At 37.9% G+C, this 11,932-nt stretch overlaps 2 protein-coding genes across 3 annotated transcripts; one reads left to right on the forward strand and one right to left on the reverse strand.

Moving 5' to 3' along the window:
• Positions 1–158: 158 nt before the first annotated feature.
• Positions 159–7,698, reverse strand: LOC129573835 (MYND-type zinc finger-containing chromatin reader Zmynd8-like). Of its 2 annotated transcripts, none has more exons than XM_055454955.1 (10): positions 7,260–7,698; positions 4,705–4,996; positions 4,551–4,620; positions 4,223–4,412; positions 3,797–3,959; positions 3,555–3,735; positions 976–3,329; positions 810–864; positions 591–659; positions 159–461 (listed from the first exon to the last, which is right to left on the reverse strand). In XM_055454955.1, the coding sequence occupies exons 1-10, from the start codon at positions 7,306–7,308 to the stop codon at positions 423–425; spliced, it is 3,462 nt and encodes a 1,153-aa protein (XP_055310930.1). In that variant the 5' UTR covers positions 7,309–7,698; the 3' UTR covers positions 159–422. The 2 variants fall into 2 exon arrangements, with proteins under 2 accessions (XP_055310930.1, XP_055310931.1); XM_055454956.1 differs by lacking the exon at positions 7,260–7,698 and adding an exon at positions 5,232–5,324.
• A 557-nt stretch (positions 7,699–8,255) lies between these two features.
• LOC129573846 (replication protein A 70 kDa DNA-binding subunit-like) lies at positions 8,256–11,629 on the forward strand. The gene is made up of 8 exons (XM_055454975.1): positions 8,256–8,571; positions 8,706–8,956; positions 9,025–9,460; positions 9,635–9,839; positions 10,061–10,163; positions 10,324–10,828; positions 10,980–11,049; positions 11,157–11,629. The coding sequence occupies exons 1-8, from the start codon at positions 8,536–8,538 to the stop codon at positions 11,393–11,395; spliced, it is 1,845 nt and encodes a 614-aa protein (XP_055310950.1). The 5' UTR covers positions 8,256–8,535; the 3' UTR covers positions 11,396–11,629.
• Positions 11,630–11,932: the final 303 nt, after the last annotated feature.

Raw genomic sequence — 11,932 nt, forward strand, 5'->3', positions numbered from 1 at the left:
CAATTTGCCATTGATTAAACTCCACAATTAATTGCAAACAAATAATTTTCGATTTAACTTCCATTTTTTTTAACTCAATAATAATACTTTGTACTTCAGTTTTTATTTTAGCTTCAATTTCCATAATGAGATTTAACGAAATAACGAGATAAATGTTGTTTTATAAAGAAAAAATTGAGTGTCATATTCATTGAATACATAATTCATATGTATGAATAAGTGTCATTTTCTTTATCGAAGTTACAACTAAATAATTCACTAATTCAATTCAATGGATAAACGCTTAAAAATTAATATTTTTCAATTCTTTCGCAGTATGTTTGATGGAAGAAAAAAAAGTAGTTGATTGGTGAGAATTGTAAATTTTCCGGATATCGTTAGTTTTCTTTGGATCCGAGAAGGTCGCATGAATTCTTACAGGGTCAAAATTCGCTTATTTCACTGAAGCTCATATCCTCCATCTGTAAGAAAAGGAGAAATACGTTGGCTTTTACTTTTTTTTTGGCAAATCAAATCAATTGAGAACATATTTTTTTCAATGTCTAATTTAAAAAAACGGTTTTTATGTCCAATTCAAAGAAAAATCTTACATCTTCGTGGTCATTTGGCGTGGAAACGTTTGCGTGAGTTGAGAGCAACACTTGTCCATTGACGTGAATCTGTGGAAAATAATGATTTCAGAACATAAGTGGCCTATTTTATGATCCAATTTGAATTTCGACATGAAACTTGGGAAAAATTTCTCTTTTTCACTTTCTTTTGTGTGGAAAATCAGTTGAATAAAACCAAGAACAAGATATTCAAAATACCTGATTATTGGCCTGATTCTGAGCCGTTGTATGAGTAGATTCCTTGTCTTTTAGCCTGTGAGTGAAACGAAATACCCACATTTTAGACCAGTTTTAAATTCAATTCACTTTGTTTCTATGGAAAACTGAAATGTTCCAATACATTGTTCAAATTAGTAAAACTCACCATAGTCGTTGCACACATTCTTGGCTACAAACAGGCGGTTTGAAGTTCTTGAGCGTTGCTTTCTCTTTGCACACTGTGCACCATTCCTGGCTTTTGGTCTCTTTGATGGCTTTGTGAAGCTGTGCATCATGATCTGTCTTCAGCTGGAGAATTTCCTTTTCGTAACGCACCTTTTCAATTTCAATGGTCTTTTGAATTTGTGCATCATGATCCTGTTTCAGTGTTAGAATTTCTTGTTTCAGCGCGTTCAATTGAGATTCGACTACCTCTCGTTGAGCTAATAAATCGCTGATGTGTTTATCCTTTTCCAACAATTCGACCTTTTGCAACTGGATGAGATTTTCTTTGTTGGTGATTTGGTTTTTGAACACCTGGAACATATCCTCAAGTGGCTGAAGTGCGGAAGTTGAGTCCACAGCAATTGTTGATACTTCACTTGCGACATTCGTTGGCGATTCATTTACGGATGTGTTTCTTTGTGGCAAAGGATTTTGGTTCGATTCGGTCGTAACACCGCCTTCATTTGTGGCTTGCTCTGAAGTGCTATCGATTGGTAGGTTTTCATTGGATGGAGCTTCATTCCGTTCAGGCTCATCGGATCGGTCGATTGTTTCGTCTCTTGGTGTATCATCTTCTTTCTGTTCGTTTTTATCGCTCTCAGCAGTGGATTCAATGCTTTCATCCAGTTTGTCTTCATCGCCCGTATATGAAACGACTTCGGAACATTCAATCTTCGATTTATTGCTTGGATTGGCCCGTGCTTCGGTGCTGGCATTTGGTCCGAGCTCTGGTTCTGTGTTTTCTGGTATTTTTTCTGGCGTTTGCTCTGAACTTTCTTTCGTATTTTCCCCTGTTTCAATGTGAGTTCGAGATGCCGACTCCGATTCCGATTCAGACTGTGATTGTGGTTCAGATTGCGATTGAGGCTCAGTTTCAGATTCAACATCCCTGAACGGATCATCAACACCACTGAAAGGATCGGCCATATCACTGAAAAGCCCGTCGTCCAAATCTTCGAATAAATTTGGAACCATGACCGAATGTATCTTCTTTTGTTCATGAGTTGAACTGTGACTTTTCAGTGTATCGCAGTCACTATCCAGTTCACCGTTGGTAACAGGTGCTACACTGGCAACATTCACTGGCTTATCATCTTTAGTTGGTACTTTTCGAATAGCCAAATTTTGTGTGTGTAATGAACCGTATGATTTTCGCGCGATGAATGCTTGATTCGCGTTTGATAATGGTTTTTTGACACGTGTGGCGCTCATTCTTTCTTCACCCGAAATCGTCATTCGTCTGCTGTGTCTCTCGTATGTGCGTGGAGTTGGATCTTTTCGACATGTAAGCTCCTCTTCGTCATTTGGAGCTGAGTTGTTCGATGTTTCATCTGCTGGATTTGTGTCATTTGGGATTTTATCGTCTGAAGTTTCATTAACCAGTGGTTCGTATTCTGGACTTTTGAGTGTGTGTTCGTCCGTATGGATTGGCGGAGTCATAATAGTTTCGGTGTTCTCATCACCGTTCGATGGCTGATCGACTTCCATTTCTTCATCACTTTCTTCAGATGAAATATCAATGCATTTGGGAGCACAATCATTGCTATCATGACGAATAGGGATGATCACCAAATCAAATCGATTCATTTGTTTTTTGGCTCGAAGCAACCGTTGTTCGAGCTCATCACATACAAGATTATCTTGTTCCAAATTTTTCAGGGCGCATACATTCATTTCGTCTTCATGTTCTTCATTTTGATTGACAGCCTCGTCACTTCCACCTTCTTCATCTTTCTCCTGTTCATTTCCCTCTTTTTCACCTCGGTCCATTTCATTTGCGTTCTTTTGGCCTCCTTCTTTGTCACTACCATCTCTTTCATGTCCATCGTTGTCGTTTCCATCTCTTAAGCGTCCATCCTTGTTACTTCCATCTCTTTCAGCTTCATATCTTCCACCACCGTCTTTGTCCTTTTCATCCCCTTCATGTTCGTCCTGTTGACGTTCATCTTGACTTTTCTTCTTCTTCTTCACTGGTCTGTTCAAAATTCTGTCGATCATATCGTCACATATTTCGAGGCGAACTACACAATCCATCACCTTTATTTTGGTTCCCACCTCTTGAACCAATGATTTGGTATTTTTGACTCTAGGTGAACTTGGGCCCTTGCGACGTCGGTACTTTCTTAGGTACGTTGGCTTCTTTTTCAACTTAAAGTCACCTGGCAGCTTCAACCCCGGAATCATATCTGTGAGATGCTTTCCAATCCGTTGGATACTGAACTGTGCTTTTGGCGCTGGTCTCTGCACAGAACAAGAATACTTTGATTCGATATTCTCGATGTATTTTTCCGCTTCCTAGAAATTTGTTGAAAAAATGATTTTGCCTTTATTATTAGGAGATTAAAGTATGTTGAGAAGAGAATTAAACATAAATTCTTCAAGAAGATATTTGGAAATCCAATGATGAATTTATGCGGATCATTGAATAAAATCGAATGTATGTGTACAATTTTCCCCAAATCGAATCAAAGTGTTCAAATTTTTACAAATTTGTCAAAGCAACTTCGGAATATAGCTTACCTTCATAGCATCATCGATTTCTTTGTCGAATTTTTTGTTTGGATTGGCCGAAAAAAGAAGACAATCACTGACCATAATATTCTGCCGCTCGTGTGTTCCAAAGAATCGTACTTCAATTTTATTATTACCCACATCACCCAAACTGATCGCCTTCGCCGGCCAATAGGGATGACCGTGCATTCTGAAAAAAGATTCACCATTTAATATAATGATGGAATGAAAGTTGAGATTTTCTTCATTACCTGGCCCATACTATCAAATGAGGCGGATTGCACACTTCGATGAACCATGTTTTCGGATTTTGGCTAGCCCGATGGAAGCATTCACCGCACATCTCAATGTCGTACACTTCCATATCGCATAATTTCTCCATGTTTCGGGCCATTTCCAAACGATGGTCTGTGCCTGAAATTTTTATGCAAAATGTTATGAAATTTTTTTTTTTTTAGTTTTTCAGTTTTGATTCCTTTAGAAAGATTCGCAATTTCAAAGCAATTCCATATCCTTCATGTGTCTACATGAGCTCACGAAGCAGTTTCCATTTCCAATGAATTTATCTTAGCCAAAACTCAATTAAAACTATCCCAATTTTCATAAACTTGAATCACTTCCATTCTAGTTTTGTTTGGAATTTTCTATTGATTCAAATTTGATACAATTTTCCTTACCGTTCAGCACAATTTCCGCATTGTGTCTGATCCATGTAATGTCATTGATGAATTCCAATGTGGTCATGTAATTTGAATGCTCCACTTTTTCCATGACAATGTCCAAATCGAATGGATTTATGATATTCGGGCCTGAATTGTGGGGCTGGCGTAGCTGAGAAACATATCTGTCAGCTTTGAAGCGGCCGAACTGAATTGATGAAAAAAGAACAGATATTATTAAGGATAAGCAGTTTGAAGATATGATTGAATTGAATGAAGTCTACGGCCAGAATGAATGAAATCTACGACGTTCTCTGTCACAAGAACATTCAAGAGATACACTTACGTCTTTGTCATCTTGTAGGCGCTTTGTGACATATTTCAACATTCTGTTGATTTGTTCCATGTTGACGTTTCTGCAAGTAAAAAAAAAATAAATCAAATCATTTCAAAGTTCAAGAAATGTTCCAAATCTTTCAAGTCCAATAAATCAAAAGAACCTTTTGTTGTAGTCTTCTTTAGCTGCCTCCATTCTGATGCACAGCTCGCATTGGTAGTCGGTTTTTGGTTGTGCCGCTTCTTTGACCCCAATGCATCCATCGTGATATGATCGAATGCATGTTGAGCAACCGCGATCGGCATTGCCATCGATTGGTTGATGGCACAGCCAACAGTATGGGTCCCAGTTTGGTTTTGATTTCAATAGTTTGAGGGGAACACCATCGTCCGTTTCGTCCGATTCACTTGACGCAATAAATGACTGACGTCGTGATCGCTTACGTGACATTTTACCTAGAATTGAGAGAGAGAGAAAAGTTTGGTTGGAATCACAATCGAATGACATCGCAAAAAATACGTACGAAACGATGAACAAATATATTGGTAGATATCGAATAAATACACGAAAATTAATGGTCTTTTTATGAACAAATTTTCTATTTTATGTCAAATTTGAGGGAAAAAATGTGACAAAAAAACGTTTCCTAAGCAAAATTTTCGAAAAACTTGAACAAATTCACACAATTACCTCTCTACACTGAAGAGAGAGGCCGATGATACTTTTTATTCAAACTCACTGTGAAGCTGTAAGCTAAATAAGCTTTACACGAATCGGTGACTCTTTCAACTGTCATCAATATCCGAAATTCAGAATAAAATGTCAGCCGACGTGATTTTTTTTTGTCTGCATTGGCCGGTTAAGTGTTTAACAAGTGGAATTTGAATAAAATATTGATTGCAGCGCTCTTTATTTGCTGAATTTTGCTGACAGAACCATCTACTACAGGCTGTGTATTGTACAGTATGCATTTTAATACCACCAGACGGCTTCATTGAGTTTCAACTAATTACGCAGGATTTTGAACTCAATTCAATTCGATTGTATATGGCATTTTAGATGGCAATTCGACCGGATTTGCATTTTAGGTGGAATTTAATTTTTACTTGATGAAAATGATAAAGTCTTGATGGAAAAAAAATGTCTTCTTTTGTGAGAGAAGCCGAAAGAGATAGAGAAAGAGAGAAATTTCCTTCGAATGAGAGAGATATAGTGATGGGAATAGAGGGAGAGAGTAAATACGTATAAATAGATTCAATTTTGACTTTGTTCAAAATATGCGTGCAATGAAACCTCAAAACAGCATCCGATAAAACCTCAAAACCAAATTCTCACTTCGCGAGCAACTATATCAGTTCATTTTTCGTAGGAAAAATCCCAAATAGAAACGTTTATCAAAATCGGGGCTGACTCAGAGTGTTAGCAGCTTCAGATTTGTAAAGGCTGAATGAAGTCACAAAATTTTAAAGCATATTTGAAATCAGTTGATATGAAATCAACAAAAAAAAATTGGAATTAGCTCTTTCTGCCGCCACAGTCAAGCTGTCATATCGTTAGCAATCCACAACTAAACCAATATACCTCCGTAGAAAGAAAGTCTTATGGGAATGTTTATGTATGTAATGCGGTTTGTTTGTTGCGATAATTTGTGTCCACGTTGATTTGTTTACATCTATATAAAAAGCCCTATTCAAGAGTGATTTTTGCTTTCTCTCTGTTGTTTCATAATACTCTATTTTTATTAGTCTAACTTGATAACATTTACATTCGGTGTTTTCTCTCGTATACATGGTTGTGTGTGAATTGAATACTGTGCGATCCTAGTACACTGGTGCCTATGCGAACAAGCTGACTTCAATTCAAAACATTGCACTATCAAAATATTCATCTGTGGAGGTCATATGCACACAAAAACAAACACGAATCAATGTATTTATAAACAACAAGTCGTAATTTTTGGATGTATTTATCAAACGGAAATTAAAATACACAGTGAAAGATAATTTTCAGTAGAATGTGCCATTAATGTTGGAGTTTATGCGTTCACAGAGCATTGAGCGAAGCAACGAGCATTCACAGGGCATTAGGTGCTGAGAGAGCATCGGAAGTATTTCTTCATTTACTGAACATTGGGCCTATTTGTTGTGCTCACTAAGCAGCGGTACATCGCTGTTGCTCGCAAGCATAAACACGTAGAAACATGTACACCAAGTCGCACATGCTAACCCGCACTATACACCGTATATTATACAGGCGTTTGTCTGCAAACAATTGTACACAACAACATGAGTACAACAATGCGATGAATATGAAACGTTGAGATTAATTTTGTCATTTGAAATTGATTCAGATTGAATTAATCTGTTCGTTTTTCTATATTTTCTATTGCATTTCGATGATATATCCAGTGTTCATTTCAATTTTGTGTATTCTACGAATGGTCAAGTGTTGATAGAGTTCCGAATAAAGCACGCATTAGCACTTAAACGTTTTCAATCATCCATCAATTAAGAAAATTGTCAATGGAATTTCGATATGAAATATAGTTAGCTCATGAAGAGTAAAAAAAAAACTTTTCACCCCAACACCAAAAACCAACACATGAATTACGGTAAAAACTAGTTTCAAACTCATGAATTACGGTACAACAAAGAAATGAAATGGAATTTACACCAACACCGAATTTCACAACAAATCAAAACATTGCCCAAATCAAACCTTCACTGAACAGCCTGCTGGCTGTTCGTCCAAAGTCTTTTGTGCGCATTTTTCCCTCGACCAATGTCACTCCACTGTTTTTTCTCTCTCTCTCCTTTTTCCAGCCAAAACAAAAAAAAATCTAATTTTATTTTAATGAACGAAATTGTTTTGTGTGTTTAAACAAAAAAAATGCCACTTTGCATAAAATGAGTCAACAACATCGGTGTACGATTCAAACAATACTGCCGGCATTCACATCGCTCCAACGCACGTTTCCCATTACATACTATGCACACACAAACACAGTCTCACACCACGTTTGGGACGAAGACAGAGAATAAGAAACCGGCAAAAAGGAAACCGATAACATTTTATTACACACACGTACAAAGTACAGCTACGAGTAAGTGTGCTGCTCTTTGCGACGCTCAACGCTTACAGCGTGCGTCTGTTGTGTTCACAACAGCTGTAATACGATACAATTCAGCATGATGCAATCGTATGGATAACGTTTTAACCGAGACAGAGACCGAATATTTAGAAAATATGTTATGACAGTTCGAATGAATTTTTTTAAGTCGATTTTTGTATGTTTTCCTTTGTCGGAGCCTACTTTGTTTAGGTTTGTATGGATCATAAAAAATGAACGAGTCGGACATTTACTCACAAAAATGAAAGAAAAAACAAAGAAAAACGAAAAAAGAAAGAAAAAAACATGAGAAAAGTAGAGAACAATGGAAAAAGTTATGAAACACGATGAAATTGCTCTGTTTTGGTGAAACAGCAAGTGAAATGCGGCAATTTGAAGCCTCCAAATGAACACAATTACAACGAGCTGATGAAGAAGGTGTGTTTTGAATATTTCATTGAAAATAATGTTTGATTCACATTCCACCAGCATTAAGCATTACAAATTACTGTTTCCGAATATTTTCTGCATTGAATCCATACGAATAACTCGAACAAAAATGTTGCACCAATGCTACCTACCAACTCATGTTCATAGATGGCGCTGTATGGTCAACTTCTCAACATTGTGAAATACCAAAAGAAAACGCGCAATGACATGAATGACAGACGAGATTGTTTTCGCGCCAACAGCACATAGCTTTCTATTGTGTTCGGTATTTTGTTTGCATATCAGTAATTTGTGTGCGGAAATTCATAGAAAACGTGTTAAAACCATTGAATATTGAACTTTTCTTCCAAAAATCGAGCGAAAATAATAAAATTAAAGTAAATTCATTGTTTTTCTGTTGAATTATCATCGGAAAGTTTCAAACACAACAGCAAAATGGGTACATCAGCATTGAGCACGGGCTGTTTGCTGGTAAGCATATAGGCATCGAGTTTTCAATCGAATATTCTGAAGAATTTTGTCGAATGAAATGTTTTTTTCTTCCAATTTTCAAAGTTTACAATCGATTTACATGTTGATTCTGATTTTTTGTTCATTCGCCAAAGCAAATTATGACTGGTGACGGACAGTACGAGGGCGAGCCAATTTTGCAAGTGCTCGGTTCAAAGCGTATTGCCGGCGGCAATGCTGAACGATACCGTTTGTTGCTCTCCGATGGCCAGTATTTACAAAGTTTTTCCATGCTGTCGACACAATTGAACCATTTGGTGAATGAAGGACAATTGGTTGAGTTCACAATCATCAAAGTGAACCAGCACATCACGTCGGTGGTCAATAAGAATGAAAATGATGAAAGGTAAGCGTTTCACGATTACTTGCGACTAAAAGAATCTATTTACATTGAGTGGTTTTCTTTACAAAAAGTCGTCGGGTGTTGATCATCATCGCATTGGAAGTGTTGAAACCGGGTGTAGAAGTGGGCGAAAGAATTGGTGATCCAATTAGTTTGACTGAAGTGAACAAGCCAAAAGCGGCCACAGCGCCAGAGCCACAACGAAATGTTTTGAATACCAATTCAAATGCAAATACATTGCCACCACCACCGCAGCGCACACAAAAGCCATCGATGAATGAATCGATGACATTTGATGGCCGTGCCACGATTCCAATCAGCGGATTGAGCCCATACCAGAACAAGTGGGTTATTAAGGCTCGTGTCACCGCCAAGCCAGCGATTCGACACTGGAGCAATGCTAAGGGTGAAGGCAAGCTCTTCAGCATGGATCTGATGGATGAAAGCGGACAAATTCGTGTCACAGCGTTCCGTGATCAAGTCGACAAATTTTATGATATGATCGAGGTACATTTTAGGAATTTTTTTGGTCGATTTTTAACTTTTTTTCTTTCGAAAATGTTAAATTATGCTAAATGAACCATTCCTCTATGATAGAGACTCTATTCGTTGATGCATCATGCACAATTTGAATCAAAATGTATACAAAAAATAACCCTAACTAATCGGTTTCATTGCTAGGTGGACAAAGTCTACTATATCTCGAAAGGACAACTGAAGCCGGCCAACAAAACCTATTCCAACATACCAAACGATTACGAAATGACTCTCACGAATGAGACTGTGATTCAGGAATGCATCGAAAATTTGGACGATGTGCCAACGGTCAAGTATGACTTTGTGCCGATCAGTGAGATTGCAGACAAGCCAGCAAACACGATTGTCGGTGAGTTTGAGAGACGTGATATCAATCGACTTCATTCATATTAAAGCAACAAAATGCATATTCATATCAGAAACAAAGAGCCAATTGTTTGAAAATAACAAGCAAGGCAATAGCTTGAAGTCACTTGACTTGATGAGTCAAGCTGACGATGACATTTTTCGGAAAAACGATTGTTTTCTATAGGCCGAAGGTTTACTAATACATGAATTTTCATTTCACAGACATAATCGGTGTTTGCCGTGACGTTGGCGAATTGAATGCATTCACGGCCAAATCGACTGGGAAGGAGTTGAAGAAACGCGACATTACATTGGTTGATAACTCGTAAGTACTGTCGTCTTTTGCCGTTTACGTAATGCGCACAGGTTTATTGCCGGCTACAGACTAATGCAAACACACCTAACAGAACTAGTTCTCAACAAGCCTTTCATACTTTTGAACCAAATACAAGTCATAACCTTGTTCCATTCACTTCTGTCCTCAGTGATGCATCGATTAATCTAACACTATGGAATGCAGATGCCGAGAATTTCAACGATTATGGCCAACCCGTTCTATTGGTCAAAGGTGGGCGTATCGGTGAATTTGGTGGCGGAAAGTCGATTGCAATGATCGGTAGCACTGTGCTGAAGAAGAACCCCGACTTGAAGGAAGGTCATTTCTTGCGCGGCTGGTTCGACAATGGCAACGGTCGAGAGGTTCGAAACAGCATTTCAGCACAATCTGGCGGCGGCGGTGGTGGTGGTAACTATGCCGCCGAATGGTTAACATTCCACGAGGCTAAATTGAAGAATCTCGGCAATGGCGACAAACCGGATTACTTCCAAATCAAAGGCATCGTCAGCCTGATTCGAAACACAAATGTTGTGTACAAGGCCTGTTCACAGGATCCATGCAAGAAGAAGGTCGTTGACATGCAAAACGGCCAATATCGATGCGAAACTTGCAACGTTGAATCCGCCAACTTCAAGTATCGCATGATTGTCAACGTAAGTACAGAAGATGTTCGATGTTTATCAATCAACGGTTTCATTTTGATACAATCAGGTTGATATTAGAAACCAATTGATTGAATGCATGTTTGGTGGCAACAAATTGATGCATTTTCATGTGATATTAACGCCGATTTTCTTTCCATAGATGAGCATTGCTGATTGGACATCCAACCGTTGGGCAACAGTGTTCACAGATGATGCCGAAAAGATGCTTGGTAAGTTTTATTTCGTGTTTGGCAAATTGAGGTTATGCTATCAGTATCATGTTTCATGCTTTGAATAATGATATTCATCTCATAATTCAACATTATCCCTTTTCTAGGCAGAACATCCGATGAGATTGGTTACATGGTTGATAACGATCCAGAAGCATTGAACACATTCCTTCAGGAGCAACATTTCCGGTCATTCACGTTCAAATTGCGCACAAAGGTCGAAACATATGGCGACAGCCAACGCAACAAGATTTCGGTCCAAGCCGCCACGCCGCTCAACTACAAGGAATACAACGACTACTTGATCAAGAACATTCAGCGGCTCACCGGCGTTGGCAAACATTGAATTTTATGTTTTGAAATGTGCCCAACTGTCAGCCGGTATGATAAGCAGATATTCAGCTCCAAAAGCCAATTGAATCGATGGCTTATAATATTATTATCATTCATTTTTTTTCTTTTTTTCTCATCACAATAAAAATACACTCGCGAATAAGCAAGAAAACATTCATTAGAATAGGATTTTTGGAAGCATTCCCATATGGGAAATGGAATAAAGAGAACATTTACCACAGTGCCATTGGTGCGTGTTTTTTTTATTTTCTTCAAAAAATTGATAGAACTATCTCAAGTTGATGTGAGCCATAATGGCTACGATGGTTGATGAGTGATACGGTAATGGTTACAATGATTGTAATCGATATCTCTCTACCCACACGAGTCACTTCAGTTTTGAATTTTCTATCATTGAAATCTTCTTTCGCAAAAGTGTCTTGAAACACGTCATCAAGGGTAAATTTCAGGAATTGATCTTGCAAACGATTGATTTTCGAAAAGAAAACCTACCTGATATATACATATGAAGAAATGGTAAAGAGGTAAA

Source organism: Sitodiplosis mosellana, unplaced genomic scaffold, assembly GCF_009176505.1.
Source record: "Sitodiplosis mosellana isolate CC-2019 unplaced genomic scaffold, AAFC_SMos_1.0 Smas_scaffold_6117, whole genome shotgun sequence".
In the NCBI taxonomy this organism is placed as follows: domain Eukaryota; kingdom Metazoa; phylum Arthropoda; class Insecta; order Diptera; family Cecidomyiidae; genus Sitodiplosis; species Sitodiplosis mosellana.